General features: G+C 37.4%; 2 protein-coding genes across 3 annotated transcripts in view; one reads left to right on the top strand and one right to left on the bottom strand.

The window, feature by feature from the left end:
* The window catches only part of LOC106875068 (serine/threonine-protein kinase PLK1), a 69,114-nt gene that overhangs the window by 25,360 nt on the left and 22,879 nt on the right, over nucleotides 1-20,875 (top strand). The window contains exon 1 of one of the 2 annotated variants that reach the window (XM_089355103.1): nucleotides 17,193-17,350. The exons of the other annotated variant lie outside the window; for it this stretch is intronic. Within the exon in view, the coding sequence (XP_089211229.1) occupies nucleotides 17,252-17,350 (99 nt within the window). The 5' untranslated portion in view covers nucleotides 17,193-17,251. Of the gene's footprint in view, nucleotides 1-17,192; nucleotides 17,351-20,875 lie in introns of those variants that run through there. 2 annotated transcript variants of the gene reach the window in all.
* On the bottom strand, nucleotides 5,081-17,014 carry LOC106875067 (uncharacterized). The gene is made up of 5 exons (XM_014923029.3): nucleotides 16,443-17,014; nucleotides 11,072-11,194; nucleotides 9,477-9,642; nucleotides 7,428-7,602; nucleotides 5,081-6,276 (listed from the first exon to the last, which is right to left on the bottom strand). Exons 1-5 carry the CDS (start codon nucleotides 16,507-16,509, stop codon nucleotides 5,107-5,109), a joined length of 1,701 nt encoding a protein of 566 aa, XP_014778515.1. The 5' UTR covers nucleotides 16,510-17,014; the 3' UTR covers nucleotides 5,081-5,106.

Here is a 20,875-nt window from a genome sequence, read left to right as displayed (position 1 = left end):
ATCAGTTATACACTTCTTGAATGCGTATTGTACAGTCAGGATCAACTGTTATAACTTGCTCTACACCGATGGTTCTTAAAGTGGGTGGTAGCCTCCCCTTGATGGCATTATGAACAAACAAGGGAGCGATACTTGTCAAGGAGCTGCCATTATGAAGAGATGCTGATTGTTTAGAGATGGTCGTGATTTTTCTTAAATATATTTAAACCAATTATTTGTATTTCAAACCCATTTTCATAACAAAAAAATCTTTGTCGGGATTAGAATATACTTTATCATTTCTTTCCGGTAAGCAGACCACATGACTCATTCAATATAATTTCATCGCTTAGTTTAGTAATCTCTGTAAAATCTTATCCGAAGAGACACAAGACCGTTAGGTTATCTAAAACGAGGCTCATACTGGATACGATATTAGAAGAAAATATGGATATGAAAATATTTGAAGAAAATCACTGCATAAAATTGGCTTGTTTGATTAAAATATTTGGGTACAACTAAAGCTTGCGGTCTATTGAAGAATCTATAGTAAATGCTGTGAAATAACCTGTTCTGGGTTATGATTAAGGTTTAGGGTTAAGTTTAAACTGCACGCTGAAGTGTAAATGACCAGGAAGACCACATGTGGCACCTATAATTGGTGTTATTTTTCGAAGCAAACAACATGCGAAGATGTTTGCAAACATCGTTCCATAAAGGTGAGGTAGGGTGGCTAAGCAACAAAAAGATTAAGAAGCACAACTCTGCACCAACCTACCTAAGTGTAAAAGTATATCACAAAACGTTTGAATATTCGTGGTAAAACAGTAAATTCCATTAAGGGAAACAACTTAATTTCAAGGGAGATGACTCAGAACTGATTAAATGTGATTTCTAACCTGGACAATGCATTTTTGATGATGGTTTGGCGAAGTGGTAAATGATGTAATGTGACTAAAGCCCTGGTAATATAATATCTTCTGAGTCAGGATAACGAATATCAAGAAATGTGGTAAGATAAAATTGACTGCAAGATTTATTCTGACGCTAAAAGAAAATACAGCAACTGGTATGACATGAATAAATTTGTCAAATACAATACATAGTTTCAAAGTGCTTCTTGAAAATGAACGCTGGGAAAACACAAAGCAATGCGTCAAGGATTCCTGCTAGTTTTCTCCTCATTGAATCTGCAAAGCGGAATAAAATTGCTCTCATGCCGAAGATCCAAACTCGCTCATTACGACCCACCTATCTAAGGAATTAACGGGGAAAGCTTCCCCTAAATAGCTGATGTTGGGATGCTTGGCTAGTCTATCATGTTAAGGGGTAGACAGTCCGCGTAAAGCTAGATGGACTGGACCATCACGTGATGAGCCAAAATGGGTACCTAAAGGTAAAGAGGCAAAATGCGGATACCCAAAACTAAAGAGCGAACGTGCTTCTGCTACAATGGTATATAAATTTGTTCTTATAGATCTATTCATATATCAGTTGCAATATAAGAATATTAAATCGACCGTAAGGTACTTTAATTCTATCGACCCCGGTAAATAGTCAATAACTAAATACCGCAGATTTGTCCAGAGTTTTAACGATGCTGTCAATCCACTGGTACTTAGGTTATCTACCATCGGGTTAACGAAAAATCCTCTCACAGGCATACAAGTGCAGTGGAATGACGGAATTGTTAAAGAGTTGACAACAATGTCTTGCAATATTTCTTCCGGTGGTTTACGCTCAGAGTTCAAATACGCCGAGATCGATTATATAAAGTACCAGCCGAGTACTGGAGTCGTTATAATCAACTAGACCCTACCGTTCCCTTAAAAATTTATGGCCTCGTACCTAAATTAGATTTAAGCTTTTTGTAAAAATTTTGTTATAAACCAAAGCGATGCTCTAATTTTCAGTATTTACCGTAAGTGCATTGTAAAAGGAAAGCTATTAACATGAATTTATGACTTACGCTTCCTAGAAAAGACACGAACGTCTCACAATTGCATTTTCTATAAATATTTGTTGTAACAAACCGATATCAGGACTTCAAGAGTCGAAACATTACGAAATTTCGAGTTGTGATGGGTGATCGATGTAAAGGGAGACAACTTTAATAAGCAGTCATACTAACCACAAAGTTATGTAACGCGAAGGTACGAGTCCAATACGTCATTTAATATCAATATCTTGAGTACTGAAAATCTCCCAGAAGTACAGAATTTAGGAGGTATCAGACATCGATTAGACTCATCGGGTGCTCGATTTCACACCACCATTTGCAATATAGCTGCCAAGTTTAAAAACTTTTAACAGTCACTCCAAACCAACAGGTCCATCATGATTGTCCTTCATTTTATCTTAGGTACACTTGCACTAAATGAGGATGCAAAGAAAGAGGTCTGGAGATGCCACTACGATAGATTGCTTAATAAAGAGAATGAATGGGAGGAAGAGAGCCTGCCGTATGTCGACCCAATAGAGGGACCAGCTATCCGAGTTGATAGTACCAGGGTAGATAAAGCAATTAAGAGTATGAAGAACGGGAAAGCCCCCGGCCCATCAGGAATCACTGCAGAGATGCTCAAAATATCTGGCAGTGTTGGCTATAGCCTAGTCACCCGTATTACGAACCAGGTGATACACGAAGGAGTCATACCCAATGACTGGTGTAGCAGTATCATAGTCAACTGCTACAAAGGTAAAGGTGACGCTTTAGATACAAATAATTACAGAGGCATCAAGCTGCTAGATCAGGTTATGAAAGTTACAGAGAGAGTCATAGCCCAACTAATTAGGGAGCGAATCAATTTAGATGAGATGCAGTTTGGGTTCGTGCCAGGTAAAAGCACTACTGATGCCTTATTTCTAGTGAGACAGCTGCAGGAGAAATGCCTAGCTAAGGATAAACCTCTGTACCTGGCTTTCGTTGACATGGAGAAAGCCTTTGACAGGGTCCCCCGATCCCTTATCTGGTGGTCAATGAGGAAACTTGGGATAGAAGAATGGTTAGTGAGAGCTGTGCGAGCCATGTACAGAGATGCTGCCAGTAAGGTGAGGGTTGGAAATGAGTACAGCAATGAATTCCGGGTAGAGGTAGGGGTCCACCAAGGTTCCGTCCTCAGCCCCCTCTTATTTATCATAGTCCTCCAGGCAATCACAGAGGAGTTCAAGACAGGTTGCCCCTGGGAGCTCCTCTATGCTGATGACCTTGCCCTAATTGCGGAGTCACTATCAGAACTAGAGGAGAAGTTTCAGGTGTGGAAGCAAGGTCTAGAATTGAAGGGCCTTAGAGTCAACCTAGCTAAAACCAAAATCCTAATAAGTAGGAAGGTAGATAAAACACAAACCCCTTCAGGTAGATGGCCCTGCTCAGTATGTAGAAAAGGAGTAGGTAGTAACTCTATAAGATGTACCCGGTGCAAGCTATGGACACATAAGAGGTGCAGCAACATCAAAGGCAGGTTAACTAGCAAGTTAGTTTTTGTTTGTGGCAGATGTTCAGGTGCAATAAAGACTGTAAACAAACAGGAAACAACTTCTATCTCATTCCAGGGTGAAAAACTAGAGGTAGTCGATAGCTTCCGCTATCTGGGCGACCAAGTTAGTAGTGGGGGTGGGTGCGCTGAAAGTGTAGCTGCTAGAATAAGAATAGCCTGTGCAAAGTTTAGAGAGCTCTTACCCATCCTGGCGACAAAGGGACTCTCACTCAGAGTAAAAGGCAGACTGTATGACGCATGCATACGAACAGCCATGCTACATGGCAGTGAAACATGGGCTGTAACTGCTGAGGACATACGTAAGCTCGCAAGGAATGAAGCCAGTATTCTCCGTTGGATGTGTAATGTCAATGTGAATACCCGTCAGAGTGTAAGTATCTTGAGAGAAAAGCTGAACATTAGAAGCATCAGTTGTGGTGTGCAAGAGAGACAATTGCGCTGGTATGGACATGTGGTGAGAATGGATGAGGATAGCTGCGTGAAAAAGTGCCACACCCTAACAGTTGAGGGAACCCGTGGAAGAGGTAGGCCCAGGAAGACCTGGGCTGAGGTGGTGAGGCAAGACCTTCGTACATTGGGCCTCACCGAGGCGATGACTACTGACCAAGACCTTTGGAAATGTGCTGTGCGTGAGAAGACCCGGCAAGCCAAGTAAGATCGTTGCCAGTGCCCCTGGACTGGCTCTTGTGCGGGTGGCACATGAGATGCACCATTTTGAGCGTGGCCGTTGCCAGTACCGCCTGACTGGCTCCCGTAGGATTTTCGAGTGAGATCGTTGCCAGTGCCCCTGGACTGGCTTGTGCGGGTGGCACATAAAAGACACCATTTCGAGCGTGGCCGTTTTCATGCGGGTGACACGTAAAAGCACCCACTACACTCTCTGAGTGGTTAGCGTTAGGAAGGGCATCCAGCTGTAGAAACTCTGCCAAATTAGATTGGAGCCTGGTGTTGCCATCCGGATTCACCAGTCCTCAGTCAAATTGTCCAACCCATGCTAGCATGGAAAGCGGACGTTAAACGATGATGGCCGACCAAAGTGTTATGAGTGGATTTGATAGATGGAAATTGAAAGAAGTCCATCATATATGTGTGCTTAACCCCACAACTATGGTGCTGGTTTGTTTCCCCATATAACTTACCAGTTTGGCAAAAAGAGACTGACAGAATAAATACCAGGCTTCAAAAATTTAGTATTGGAGTCGATTTGTTTGACCAAAACCTTCATCATTGCTATTCTACTACAATGACTTCTGCTCCTCTAAAACCATGTCCCATTTCATTAAGGACAGCTCATGTACCTTTCTCTCTTCCCCTCTTATCTCTACTATGTTTCACTACTAACCTTAAAAAATTCCAAATGTAATGCAAGACCCCTTCCTCCTCATTCAACTAAATAACAATCATAACACTCTTAAAACCTATTAATATAATACAAGGTAGCAGATACACAATTAGTCAGTAAGCTGATAATACACCAATTTATATCTCATCTGTTTTTGCTCCACCACCATTAGTATCACATTTACATTTTTTTCTTCCAACACCAAAAATATCTGGTTTGCAAATTAAAACAGAAAACAAATATTTAAGAACAAACCACAACATATAGAAAAAATTTTTTAATTTTTCTTTACACTGAATAACCAACAATGTCTAAAACATTGGCTCCAAGAAGTTGGAAATGTTCTAAGGCACTTTGAAGAGCTTCTGTGTTGTGCTTAATGTCCTTTCTGCACATCAGTTTCAATGAAGTATTTTGCTGATTGCCTTCAGTTTTTCTAGGATTACTAAGGGAATAATCAGAACGAAATGTTTCATTGGGAACAGTTGATGTCTGTTCTTCATTAACAGTTTCATGTAAAACATTACATTCTTTCTTTAATTGTTCTTTGTGTTTTCTACTCTTTGGTGCAGTACATTCTTCTGTAGAGACTTTACCAGACACTTCTGCAGACATTGAATCTTTTTGGTTAAAATTATCCATTTCTTCTCGAGATCTTTTCTTTTTCTTTTTTTTTCTTTTTGTGTAAAAATCTTCATCTCTAGTTTCTAAATCTTTTTCTATATCAACATTAAGCACCGCTGTACTTTGCTCCCCAGAATTGGGAACTGTACTTTGGTTCTCAAGATTAACAAGTACCGAACTCTGCACCATAGAATTATGAAGTACACTTTTAGAATCAACCACCTCACAATCTTGTTCTTTCTTTTTCTTCTTCTTCTTTGATTTCTTTATTTTTGTCTCACCAGTTGTCGAACAAACAGTTTCTCCATTACTTACATCATTCTCACCATCACAGTCAACAACATCAGATGTGGTCTCTTTGCACTTTTTATGCTTGTCTTTTTTCTTCTTCTTATGTTGAACCACAATACACTCATCTGTCATCTCAACAGATTGTTTTTTATAATTATCTACAGATTCAGAATTATGCTCACCATCTACATCAGTTATTAATTCACATGCTGCCTCTTCTTCAAATTCCTCGTCCTTAACCTTCTTTTTCTTTTTCTTCTTTAACTTCTTAACAGTCTCCTCAGGGCAGTGGTCAACATCCATAGTAGAATCTGACTTATCTTTGATAGTTTGCTCAGGGCAGTGGTTAACCTCCATAGAACAATCCAAGTCTGTAGGTTCTGTAACCAGAGATTCCTTGTGTGCAGAATCACTGTCTCTTACTTGTAAATGTGCATCTTTCATTATTTTCATTTTCATAGCAAAATATTCCAATACACTCTTCCCAGTATTTATGGTCAAAACTCCATGCTTTTCATTAATGACCAGCTTCTCAGTAGATTCCTAGAAAATAGATATTAAATAGATATTATTAAAATAATTTATTATAATTTATCTTTAATGAGGTAAATAAAATCATGAGCCAAATAAATTATTGAATGAGGAGGGGGCAAGTGACGGGGGAGGGACAGAGATAGGGTTTCACATGCATGAGGTTTTACAAATATGGATATATAGGCACAGGCATGACTGTGTTATAAGACGCTTGCTTCCCAGCCACATAATCTTGGGTTCAGTCCCACTGCAAGGCACCTTGGGCAAGTGTCTTCTACTACATATAGCCTCAGGCCAACCAAAGCTTTCAGTGGATTTGGTAGATGTAAACTGAAAGAGACCTATCATATATATGTGTGTGTGTATGTATGTGTGTGGCCCCTTGTGTCCACGTTTGTCATACCACCACTGCTTGACAACTGGTGTTGGTGTTCACATCCCTGTAATTTAGTGATTCAGAAAAAACACTAATAGAATAGGTATTAGCTTTAAAAAAAGTCCTGGGATCGATTTATTCAACTAAAACCTTTCAAGGTGATGCTCCAACATAACAGCAGCCAAATGACTGAAACTAGTAAAAAATAAAAGACATCTTATTTCGTTCTGATTTCCATCAACATTTACTGTTTAGATGTCTGTGTCTTTCTGCTGCTAACTAATCCCTTAAACTGATAAAGATAGAGAAAGAGGATAAGATAAAATAGAATTAAGTACTTTGTTCTTACGTCCAATTGGAAATATAAGACATACTAACATAAACACCTCCTGAGACCCGAGAAGTTTTCACAAGGCCAATAATGTTTCACAGCATGAAAACAGGAGATAATTTCATACTTTAACTGCAGCATCAATTGAAGAAACTCCAGATTGAGACAGTGGACAAAAGAGAGTGTGAGAGCAATGTGGTATTGGATAGAGAAGATTTGTATATGTACACATATGAAGGAAGCAAGAGAGATGTAATGCATCTTTGTGAGTGCGTCTGAAGGAATACACATAAGCTTTTCAATGAAAGAAGAGACAAACAGACAGGCAGACACAAAAATACTGTTATATATATGTATGTGTACATCTGTGTGAATGCATGTGCTACGTATAAGGAGATGTAACAAAGAAAAGAGGGAGAGAATGGAAAAAGGAGATTATCAAAGAAACCTTACTGATTTTGCATCAATATTAGCAGCTTCAAGAGGAACCACTTCTGATGATGGGGATGATGATGGCACCAGATCAGTCTCAGGTTTCTTCATCTTGGTTTTCCTTCGGCCAAATATACAATCCATGTCCTCTGCTGTCCGACCTGACAGATCTTTGCTTTTCATGTGTTTGTGGTAGCTGAGAGAGAATAAAGATAGGAAGATGAGGAGCACTTAAATACTGTTAGGGGTTAGAGTTAAATATAGTATGTGGAACAAAGATAGGAAGCCGGGGAGGGCTTTATTCAATTTTCGGGGTCAATGAGTTAAATATTGTAGCTGAAAAAGGACTGGAAAATGAATAGGACTTTAAACAGTGTTAGAAGTTATTGGGTTAAATATTGTAGTTAGACAACATTCTTGTTAACCATGAGCATTGTCCTGATCCATGAATATTTTTGTTAAACTTGAACACTTCTTCACACAGCTGTCCTCATCCATTTCGCATTACATGACCATACCAGTGCAGTCATCTCTCTTGCACACCACATCTGATGCTTCTTATGTCCAACTTTTGTCTCAGGACACTTACACTGTCATGCATGCACACTGACACTACACATCCAGCAGAGCATACTGGTCTCATTTCTTTCAAGCCTACGCATGTCCTCAGCAGTCACAGCCCATGTTTCACTGCTATGTAGCATGGCTGTTTGCACACAGGCATCATACAGTCTACCTTTCACTCTGAGCAAGAGGTCTTTTGTTACAAGCAGAGGTAGGAGCTCTCTGAACTTTAGCAGTTATGCTCTCAGAGCATCTACCCCCATTACTGACTTGGTCACCTAGGTAACGGAAGCTATCAACTATCTCCAGTTTTGCCTCCTGGCACTTGATGGAATCTGTTTTCTGTACATTTTCAGTGTTTATTGCACCTGTGCATCTTCCACACACAAAAATTATCTTCCCAGTTAACCTTCCTTTGATATTGCTGCACCTCTTTTGCTTACAGCTTACACCAAGTATATCGTATGGAGTTTCTACCTATGCCTTTTCTACAGCTCAAGCAGGGCCATCTACCTGAAGGGATTTGTGATTTGTCTGACTTCCTAATTACTAAGACTTTGGTTTTTGCTAGGTTAACTCTAAAGCCCTTCAGCTATTAGAGCAAGGTCACCAGTACAGAGGAGCTCCCAGAGGCAGTCTGTCATGAATTCCTCTGTTATTGCCTGGTGGACTATGATGAACAAGAGGGGGCTGAGGACAGATCTTTCGTGAACCCCTACTTCTACCTTGAATTCTTTACTATACTTATTGCCAACCCTCGCCTTACTGACAGCATCCCTGTACATGGCTTGTACAGCTTTCACCAACCACTCATCTAAGCCTAGTTTCCACATTGACCACCAGATGAGGGATCGGGGGACCCTGTCAAAGGCTTTCTCCATGTCAATGAAAGTCAGGTACAGAGGTTTATCTTTGGCTATGTATTTCTCCTGCAGCTGTCTTACCAGAACTCTCTCTCTCTAATTAATTGGGCTATGAACCTCTCCGTGACTTTCATCACCTGATCCAACAATTTGATACCTCTATAATTATTTCTATCTAAGGTGTCACCTTTACCTTTGTAGTAGTTGACTATGGTGCTGCTACACCAGTTATTGGGTATGATTCCTCCGTGTATCACCTGGTTCGTAATACGGGTGACTAGGGTATAGCTGACACTGCCAGATATTTTAAGCATCTCAGCAGTGATTCCTGATAAGCCGGGGGCTTTCCCTGTCTTCATATCCTTAATTGCTTTATCTACCAAGGTACTGTCAATTCGGATAGCTGGTCCCTCTGTTGGATCGACATTTATCAGACTCTCTTTCTCCCATTCATTTTCTTTATTTAGCAACTTTTCATAGTGGCATCTCCAAGTCTCTCTCTTTGCAGCATCATTAAATGCATGTGAGCCATCATTCATGTGGACACATTTCTCTGAAATATTCGACAGTACTCCAGCATGGCCACAGTCTAATGACTGAAAACAAGTAAAAGAATGAAAGGATAATAATTAAGAAAACTTACTGCACACGCTTTTTGGCCACACAAGACTTTTCTGCCAACTTGCTAACATCATCTGTATCAGCATGACTGGCACTAGTGTGGGTTTCACTCAAACTGTTCAACAAGGAGTTAAAATCATCCTGGTGACTCATCAAGTTGTCACCAAAGACTTTTTTAAAACCAAGCCCTGTAAAGTAATAACAGGAAAATTAATTAACACATTTGGTATGGGAAAGTGAAGTGTAGAGAGGAGTCACAATAGCAAAGTCAGGGATGTAGAGAGAAGAGTCATGATGACAAAGTAAAGAGTGTAGAATAGCCTGATAGAATATTGCAGTATCATTGAATAATTCATGTTCATTCAGTGGAATGGAAGATCTTCATAGTTTGTTGATGAGGATTCAGTTGCTCATCCCTGAATTAAATGTATAGTGTTCCCTTAACATCTTTCTCAAGCAGAATCAGTGATATACAGTGAATGTGATAAGGCTATACTCTTTTGAATTACAAGTACAATTCATGTCAGGCTTCTGTACAGTATCAGTCTACCCAAGGCCATGCCCCAGTATGGCCACAGTCTAATGACTAAAACAAGCAAAAGATAAAAGACCCAGTTTTAATCACAAGACATTATAAAAGCTCCTTCACTGGTCAGCAATGTCCTGTCAATGATACCTAGTTATGGTCATGTTACCTTAAAATTTCCATCTTGATACAAGTGGTTTACATTTTTAATGAGGAGTAAAGAATCTGCTGAGGAATGTTTGGCTACTACATTCAGCAGATCAAGTTACAATGTAAAAGGCTCCTTCTTTTGCTTAGGTCACCTCTATTTGCTGCTACCCTGAACAAGTCAAATGACTATAGACATTGTGATCTCATGATCAGTATTTCAAAGGCAGTAAGTTCTTTTGACAAAGAGATCTGGCACCCACCACATGGTTTCAGGTTCAGTGCCACTGCATGGCACCTTGGGTCTTCTACTATAGACCCAGGCTAACCAAAGCCTTGAGTGCATTTAGAAGATTGAAACTGAAAGGAAGATTGTCATATATATGTGTGTGTATGTATCTGTGTGTAGCTGTGTGTTGTGTCTGCATATTTGTTTACATTTGTACTTCTACAAAAGTTCCAACCTATGAGCAATGATGTTGTCATTTCTCCTGTCAACAAATTATCCACTCACTTCATGCCATTGAAGCTATGTGGAATAACAGGTAAGAATTTAAACAATAACTCAATAGCAATCATCTAATCCATGTTGACATAAAAAAAAAATGCATGTAAAACCGCACAAGCAAGCAAAGCTCTTCAAAACCTGTCCCACTAGTTTGCATAGCTGTTTTCAAATCATTAGGAAATTTACTATAAAAGATTTGGCATATACTAAAGCTGATTAAATTACTATGTAGATGTCTACAGCAGCTCATAGCAAGATATGAAATGTTAACCCATCAGTCAACATCTTAATTTTTAGCAAACTATAACATGTCATCATGGTAAAAACTAAATAAAAGGAACAAATGGTAAGAACTAAATGCAACACATGTTACAAAATGGTCACTGGTTTCTAAAGGTTGTGAAAGAATTCCAAAGTGCAATAGTGGTTAACTTACCTTTGGTATCATTCTTCTTTGAGACTTTCACATGTTCTCTGCTACCATCTTCTCGCAGCCCCAAACCTTTACCTTTCTCCCAGCCAAACTTCTCAAGCATCTTCTGACCAAACTTGTCTTCATCTGACAAATGAAAAATAACAAATATGGATTCTGAAAAATAGTCATTTAACACCCATCTTCCATGCTGGCATGGGTTGGACAATTTGACAGACTGCAAGCCATAGTACTATATTGAGCACCAATATTGTCTTTGGCATAGTTTCAACAGCCAGAGGACACCCTTCCTAATGCCAACCACTTCACAGAGTGTACTGGGTGATTTTTTTTTTTTTTTTTTTTTGCGTAGTATTGGCACTAATGAGGTCACCAAGTAACTCACAAGACAAGATCCTTCAAACAAGTTGAGGTGTAGTATTAAGAGAGGTGGCTTTGTATCAGGTATTGACAGGTTCAAATATGGCAGAGTGACAAGAACAGGTGTCTTGCTGTAATGAAGATATATGGCTACCAAACAGTAAAAATTTACAATATAGTCAACATAATCACAAGTATGGATGTTTAGAAGTTAGGTTCAAGACCATATTGTTTCAGGTTGTTCCCACTGAGCAAGAGCCTTCTACTAGAGTTGTGGTTGTCAACTGGGTTTCATATAAGATTTTGGGGGGTCCACACAACAAAATAGTAAACTGGGGATCCACAACAGTATTTTAAAGACCCCTGGAAAAAATTATGCTTTAGCTGTATTACATGAAACGGCTAGGTTTCTTTCTCTAGCATTTTACATAGTTCAACCTACACAGGTTAATGTGTGAAAAACAAAATAGGAATTTTGAAGAAGTTTCTATGGAACTAGTTTTTAAACATCGAATGACTATGGGGGTCCACCAGAATAAAATAGTTATCAAAGTGGTCCTTAAATAAGAAAATGGTTGAGAACTCCTGTAGTAGAGCTTCAGGTTAACCAATACCTTGCAAGTATAATGTGGTAGTCTAAAACTTTGCAGAATCTTGCAGTGTATATTGTAATACAATTAGCCTGACACACAACTATTTCTGCCTTAAAAAGATTACTTTTGACCAGATACTAGGACTTTGTCTTTATATATATATATACACACACACACACACACCATATATGTATGTACGAGGGAATACCCAAAAGTAACCGACAATTTCTCTGTGGGACAAGCCTGTTGCACTTCAGGCTTCTGTCACAATAAGCCACTTCATGTGACCCTCAGGCATCAGTCTGTCAACTGGTAGCATCGAATGAAGTCATACTGCCATGTGAAGTGTCTTTGTTTTGCAGTGCTTCTCCACTGTTCGTCGATTTTTGCAATGGCTGAAACAAAGGAACAGCATGCTTTTGTGAAATTCTTTCTGCCAGGGAAAACGGTGACCAAAACAGTTGTCATGCCTCAAACAGCTTACAAGGATGCTACCATGAGCAAAACACATGTTTACAAATGGCTTTTGTACTTTAGAAATGGTCACTTGTTGCTTGAAGACCAACCTCATTCAGGGTGACTGTCGACCTCCTGAACAAATGAAAACATCACGAAAATTCATGAACTGATTTTAGAGGACCATCACCGAATAATTGATGAACTTGATATGACTGATGTGTCACTGGAGCACCTGCTAACAAATGAAAAGAGTTGCAGCAAAATTTGTGTGCTGCTTGTTCACGGAAGATCAAAAGCATAGATGCATTGTATTTCAAAGATTCAGGATTATGTAGCTGATTGGAGATTTGTAATGTTTCAAATGTTTTGAATCACAAAATGTGATCACATTAACTAAGGTGAAATTTGGAAATAGGTTCACAACTCTGACTTGTAATGTCTTGATATTTCTAGCATTAAAAAAAATCTAATCTATCCTAAGAAGGCCTAAAAGATTCAGAAAATGTTTAATAATTGTGGCAAAAATGAATCTAAAGACACAATTTTTGATAATGCAGCCATATTAATATTTATAATAATGATGTTTTATGTAGGCACAAGGCTTCAAATTTTGGAGGAAAGAAACAATTGATTACATTAACTTTAGTATTAATCCAGAAGTATGTACAGTAAAGTTGTCTTCAGTGAGATTTAAGCCCAGATCTTGAAAAGCCAAAATAAACACTGTACACTACCAGCATGCAGCCTCAAAATTTCAGAGTGTGAAAGAGTCAGGTGGTCCTTCATTTTGTGCTAATAAACCATTTCATTCCATTCTATGTCATATTCCTCTAACAGCAAAGACAATGAACTGGCAGAATTATTAGTACACCAGGCAAAATGCTTAGCAGTATTTCATTCATCTTTATGTTCTGAGTTCAAATTCCACCAAGGTCCACTTTTTTCATCCTTTCGAGGTTCATAAAATAAGTATCAGTTAAGCACTGGGGTTGATGTAATTGACTGAAGCTCCTCCTACTGCAATTATTGGCCTTGTGCCAAAATTTGAATCTAAAATTATCCAAAGGCTGGGTGCAACACTGATAACACAGAATCATATATCATAGTTAGAAACTGCAGTATTCAGTTTCCAGACTTTCTACAGTGTATTTGCATTAAGTATGACACACAACACTAATTTGAACACTGCTTCCATCATTATTAAAGAATATATATATATATATATATATATATATATATATATATATCTAAATTTAGGGAATAGAGCGGGTAAAACCCAGCCTACATGTTTCCTAGCTAGCAGAACTTCAGAAGTGGTAATTACTCAATAAGGGGTACTCCACTAGCTACTCATCAGGCTGAAGATACTTTAGTTAAATGAAGGTTACGTTGTTGTCAAAGGATCCCAAGTTAACTCGCAGGAGATTTCATATATATATATATATATATATATATATATATATATATATATAGGTAATCTTCAAGTTTAGGGGGATAAAAAAATAAAAATATTCAAGGGAAATAACTGAACGACTTACCAGTATTATCCGCTTTTCTTCTAGCTGTTTATAAATAAATCACACCCTAACCCTAACGTCAATCAAATCACGTGTGTGATTTATTTATAAACAGAGATGTACGGAGAATACTGGTAAGACGTTCAGTTACTTCCCTTGAATTTTTTTTTTATCCCCCTAAACTTGAAGATTACCATATATATATATATATATATATATATATATATATATATATAAACATAATTAAGGGATCAGCAACGGTTGCTTCACCACATACCGAAGTTCAGAAATAGCAGCTAAAGTGCTGAAACTCCAACAGATAACAATACTTGTAACTCACAAAGGCAAAACAAGAAGAAAAAATAACGAAACTAACCAGTCTTAACACTTTAGCTGCTATTTCTGAACCTCGGTATGTGGTGAAGCAACTGTTGCTGATCCCTTAATTATGTTTATAAATGTATAAGAACTTTTAAATAAGTTCTTCACCGATAATGGTGTTTACATACAGAAGGGCTTGGTAAAAATTATTAATTATTAATTTATTAATAAATTAATAATCCTTTACCCTTTTATTTGTAATAATTATATATATATATATATATATATATATATATATATGAGTGTTACTCATCATATAATTGGTAACTTTAGAAGTATACTTTTAGCACCACATTAGGAAATATGGCATAGAAACAAAAATTATAATCTAACTTTTATCAAATTCCTAAGGAATTTGATAAAAGTTAGATTATGAAATGATGAAATACTAATTTCCAAAAGAAAAAATGTTTTCACTCTGACAGTTCTTTCTCTACAGCTCATTATTATATCAAAACATTAAAATACAAGGAAAGAAGAAAGAAGAGAGATAAGAAAGAAAAAGAAAGAAAAAGTGGACGAAAGAAAAATAGAAAGCAGCAGAAAATGGAAGGTGAGGGGCGATGGGTCACATATCAAAGAGCAAACTGTATGCTCAGCTGCGCCCTGTGGTAATGTCTGCAATGACATTGTGCTATAGGAAATGACCAGTTACACTCACTGCAGTAGCCACTCCACCTTACAGGGCTCATTTCACTGACAGGCCACCGTTATCCCTATTTTGCAAAGGAAACCAGTAGTACAGGGTCCTAAAACACCTGACACCTCGACAGCAACTGGCACAAACTGATAGCAGCTGGCCCACCCAGGATTGTAGTTGATGCTACAAGGTTGGAGCTAGAGAACGTGGCGCTGCACATTGCGGCCCAGACTAGAGATCTACCTCCCTCAAATGGGAATCGGGTTATCTCGTTGGGGCACTTACCATACTCCCTTCTAGACCTGTTGGCTCAAGTTCAGACGGGAAGCCAGTCACATCAAGCCCCTTTCTGGTTATGTCATTCAGAGTATCTCAGCTGCTATTCCTGAAATATTTAACATATCACTAGAATTTACTATACATGGGGGTACCTGTGAACATGAAGGAGTTCTTTACTTTCTATGAAACTTGTCATCACTTTCAGTTTTTATCGCAATTTATTTACATTGTTTTAGGAGAAGTTGGCAGGACTTCCTTTTGTACCCCACACACACACACATACAAAAACACCCCTATTTTGTTGTTTTTTTTCCTACACAAAACCCCGTTTTCAGTTACGGAGAGTACGAATCTGCAAAGAAAATCGGCATTTTCTCCGACACTATTTAAACTTAGAACAGTGGCTATTGGGGTAGATTTAAAGATTTGACGGTAGAGACGGACTATATGTAATCTGAACCTTTCCCCCCCTTATTTATTAATTTTTTTTACGGAATCCCCAGATTTCATATAGTCCATCTGGACCTTGACTGCTATTTGTAGGTCCAGCGATCGCATACATTTCTCAAGTAACACGTGCTAGGGGGAATGTGTTTACAATGAGTAGTTCTCAACCAGGGGCCATATATTTTAACATTTTTTTGTAACACAATTCCTAATAATTTTTAATTACGAAAGTTTAAGGTAAATCTAATTGAATAGGATTTTTTAAAACACAGAATTGGTACGAGGGTCCAGTTGAGTAAAATAGTAATCAAGCGGGGCCAGAGGCAAAAAAAAATGGTTGAGAACCAGTAAGTTAGATAAATTGGTGATCCTTTAAATTAGTAAGAGAACACATAATTGAAACTAGTGAAAAAAATACACAATTCAAGCAATATATATCATTACTAATAGGATTTCTTTCGTTACTTATACAAAATCAGGTGGAGTCGCTACCATCCATCATTAGTAATATATCTTAGACTTTAAAAAGATTATTATATGTACGAATATTACTTAAGTTCATTAGAAATTTTAATGATGTCTGCGTTTGTATTTGTCTCGTCATTTATTGTTACTGGCTCCACATTGTATTCTTTAAATATTTTTTGAATTTAATGACTGGATCGAAATGTTGATAACCGAAAAGTTATACAACTTACCATTACTCCAGACATTACCACGTGGATTGACAGAGTATTTCACTCGTATATGCTTCTCTGCTAACATAACTTTGATGTAAGAAATACCAACACAGAAATAAATTCGAGGCTGGCGAGAGGGGAAGTTAGCAAGTGTAGCAGCAGCAGCAGAAACAGTTAACCTGCTTTTTTTTTTTTAGCTGTCAGCCACAACCAAACATCACAGACTGATGAATCACTGAATGTTGTACATATCATCACTGACATCACTAAACACTGAAAAATATTCTCAATCCAGTAACAATATTCTGTAATTTATCAGTATTCCATCAATTAAAATATCGTAATAGCGACAATTGATACTTAAAATAGCATCGTCTCACTTCAATAAAGGGAAAGATTAAAAAAACGGGAACCTTGCAATGAAGAATTCAGTTTTAGTGTATATTTTAAATCGAATAATTGTTGCTAACATTTATATATGTGTGCATGTATATATGTGTGCGTGTATGTGTATATATATATATACACCATACACTACCTTCCCGGGATACAGGGAAAATGGCTTTGGGAGTTAGAGGCTACAAAACAGTGAAATCAGCAGCAGCTTCACGCTTGCTCCACTCTTACTCCTCCTCTCTTCACCTCCAACTCTAGCTGACACCCTGATGAAATTTCAGCCAATGAAATATCGAGTTATATACATTATCCAATGAAATCGATTGTTTGCGGAAAACCGCAATATTTAAAAAATAATCTTGATATAGGATTAAACAAGTTTGAACTTGCTTCAATTTGATGTGATAAAAAAAAAGCAACTTAGCAGAATTATGGCATCGAAGTCAGCGGTTACCCAAAAAGAAATTCCAAATGTTATTCGCCACGCTGCTATTGGCAAAAGCTACAATAGAGGCAAATTCCTTGGCAAGGTAAGGAAGAAAAACGGCCCCCAAAAGACCATCAACTATGTCCTGGGTTTTCCGGACGTTGTTTGTCCGTTAACTACGTACTTCTTAAAAGTGATTCAGTTTGGTCATTTACTGTTTTCAATTGAATAATACCAATTTTCTTCGTGATATAGTATTCTAGATATGTAATCTATAGTATATATTCTTATTAGGAGGTAGTTTGCAGTTAATGCTTCTTTGGAGAGGCATGAATATCCCCGCACTATCATTCTGAAATATTTAAATTTTTTGTCATTCCCGTCACAAATATACAAAGGATTTAATTATTTTGTTTTTCCTTCGCTTTTTAAAGTTTTAAGAATTATTTTGATTTTTTTTTTAATGACAATGTTTGTGTCGTTATCCCCTATTAACGCTCCTCCATGTCTAATTCTATTTAATTATAATCGAAACGGCGAACGTGCGTGAAACTTTTTAAATCTTTAAATGGAAGGGGGAAAATGAACAGGAACCTTGCGATACATCAATTATTTCAACTGACATAACGTGCGTGTGTAAACAAGAACACACAGTTATGCATTAATTGACTTCTTTTTTTTTTTTATCAAATTCTGAATCGTTTATTTGTAAAATATTTTTGTTAAAATCTGTAAAGTGAAAATGTTTACATAGAGTAAAAATGTGTGGTACAGGACAAGAAAATCGTAAATAAGTTGATCAGCTAAATCTTTGATGGCCATTTTACGTACTTACATCGAACGATCTTCTTTTGCACACAACCACACACATATATATTACACATATACATCAGTACCTCTCCCGCCAGTCACCCACAAGTTATTGGCAACTTTCAAACACCAACGGACAAATCTCCTCAATAACACCTCTGTACTCCTAACAATTCGGCTTCAAAAATCAGTTTGTATCTCTAATACTTCAATGTAGCGAATTTTTTTTCTGTTTATGTTCTATCCTATTGCATGATCGCTTTTTGTTTTTAATTGTTTTAAAATTCAGTTGTCTTTATACACTATATATATATATATATATATATATATATATATTAATATTTAGCAGAAGTAATAGTGACTCATGGTCCGAGAGTTTTGTGTGTACTTCTGCTAAATATTAATAAAAATATACATATACTCATATTTTAAGTTCTATTTTTCTTGTTTGCATGAACACACATATTAAGATATATCCTTACGTGAAGTAGTTTTTTTTTATTTCACGTTTACTGGGGGTGTTTTTAAAAGTGCCTAAATTTTGAATCGCGTTTGTTTCGTTTATGACCTTTTAATTAAACTCATCGTGTGTGTGTGTGTGTGTACGCCAGCGATCAACCAACTATTTTCTGAGATTTGAACTTTGTGCGTATAATGTGCGCTTGGCCTCATATCCGACAGGATCTATCACCTGAAAAGACTAATTCAAATCTCGACTTCCATTTAACGGTGTCTTCTGTCATTAACGGACATCATTTCTCTACGCCAGGGATGGGGAAAGCCTGCGAGCCCATTTTATTGCGCCCGCAAGTTGATATACTCGTATATACGGTTGGGGTTAGGGACGGAATTCCCTAACACCCTAGTGAAAATCGTGCGGGTGTTAATCTGAAAATTTACCAATTTTTCAGTTGTGAAATTTGGTAAATTGTTCAGTTTACGCTCGTTGTTGACAATATGGTACTACACCCTAAAGAGTGTGCACTGTAAAAACATATCGTTACGTAGATGCATCGGTACCTCTGTATTTAAGTAGTGCCGACAATGTTGATAACTTTGATTTTAGTTTCAGTTGTTTTTGTTTTTTCTCAGTTCTTGTTTATTTCATATCTTTTTTTAAGGTGTACAGATTTATGTGCGAGAAATGCAAACGGATAGTTTATAAGTCGAATAAATCATTTTTTCCAAAGCGAAGCTAGAAATCAGTTGTAACTAACATAAAGATGACACAAGAGTGAGTAAAGTATCAAACAACATCCAATACACAATTTATACAAGCGGTTCGGCCTTAGAAACCGATAAAATAAGTACTAGGCTTACAAAGAATAAGTCCTGGGGGCGATTTGCTCGACTAAAGACGGTGCTCCAGCATGGCCACAGTCAAATGACAAACAAGTAAAAGGGTACTCGTATGTCAATTTGCGACATAGGTCGCAGTTTCACTACGACTTATAACGATCAGACACGAACACAAATCGTCCGGTAATTGCCATTTGAATGAAAATTTTGTTTCCACTATAAAACATATATTGCTAGGTTTGTCCCCCCCCCCCCCCGCCTTGAGACCCAACTACACTCTGAGAAAACTAAAAATATGTATCGAAATTTTTATATGAAACGAATGCTGAAGGATTGTAGAAGATACTGTGCAAAAGTTATTCATATTCAAGAGCCCCAAATATTTAAAATTTTCCACATTTTTTGCTAAAAAAAAATTTTAATCTCCGAAATCGACACTCACCCTCTTTCTATCAATCGATAAGCAAAAAAATATTTTAAAATCAAAAACATATTGGTAAAGTTTCATAGAAACAAAAACTAATAATTTGGTGCTTTGTGAATAGCAGTATTAAAAAATATTACTTTTTTTTTTTTATTTTTTTTTTTTCTGAAAAAGCAGTGAAAAATAACTTTTCGAAAAGGGTGTCGCATTTTTGCTATCAGCCAGTATCAGTCAAGAGGAGCTACTGACAATGTCATCGGCTTATCAATTATCGCCCTTCCCTACCCATTCGCTTATCAACACCTGTGTGGGCAAGGGAGAGAGAAAAATCAAGTTAAACCTTGCAAAACCAAACAGTGCTTTAATTTTTTGCAGATTTTTATTTTTTACAACACTGAACGCATGCATTACGACTACGAATCAGTTGACTTTTTTTTTTCCCAGGCAGCAGCAATAAAAATTCCGAAAGTGATCATATAAATTTAACCGGTTTATAACTTTACTCTTTTACTTGTTTCAGTCTTTTGACTGTGGCCATGCTGGAGCACTGCCTTTAGTCGAGCAAATCGACCCCAGGACTTATTCTATCGGTATCTTTTGCCGAACCGCTAAGTTACGGGGACATAAACACACCAGCATCGGTTGTCAAGCGATGTTAGGGGGACAAACATAGACATACAAACATACACACACACACACATATATATACATATATACGACGGGCTTCTTTCAGTTTCCGTCTACCAAATCCACTCACAGGGCTTTGGTCGGCCCGAGGCTATAGTAGAAGACACTTGCCCAAGATGCCACGCAGTGGGACTGAACCCGGGACCATGTGGTTGGTAAGCAAGCTACTTACCACACAGCCACTCCTACACCTATGTAAATTTATTTTTCGAAACCCTTATCAATATAGCAAGTGGTTATAAAAATCCTAAAAAATGAAGGACTGGTGCTTTGTTTGATGAAAAATGGACTGAGCTTTTTTTTTTTTTTTTTAATAGATAAGTGCATTTGTCTTATTTGCAACGATCACATAGCCGTTCATGAAAAATATAATATTGAGATGCATTTTGTGAGTAAGCATAAGACCTA

The sequence above is a fragment of the Octopus bimaculoides genome, chromosome 7, assembly GCF_046866305.1.
Source record: "Octopus bimaculoides isolate indiv1 chromosome 7, ASM4686630v1, whole genome shotgun sequence".
Classification (NCBI taxonomy): Eukaryota; Metazoa; Mollusca; class Cephalopoda; order Octopoda; family Octopodidae; genus Octopus; species Octopus bimaculoides.
This window is presented reverse-complemented; position numbering and strand designations above follow the sequence as displayed.

Coding starts and splice junctions, on each gene's coding strand:
- LOC106875067 (XM_014923029.3), bottom strand. CDS start 16,509: ATGTTAGCAGAGAAGCATATACGAGTGAAATACTCTGTCAATCCACGT. Junction 9,643..11,071: donor AAAGAAGAATGATACCAAAG/GTAAGTTAACCA, acceptor ATTACTTTACAG/GGCTTGGTTTTAAAAAAGTC. Junction 6,277..7,427: donor CTAATATTGATGCAAAATCA/GTAAGGTTTCTT, acceptor TCTATTTTCTAG/GAATCTACTGAGAAGCTGGT.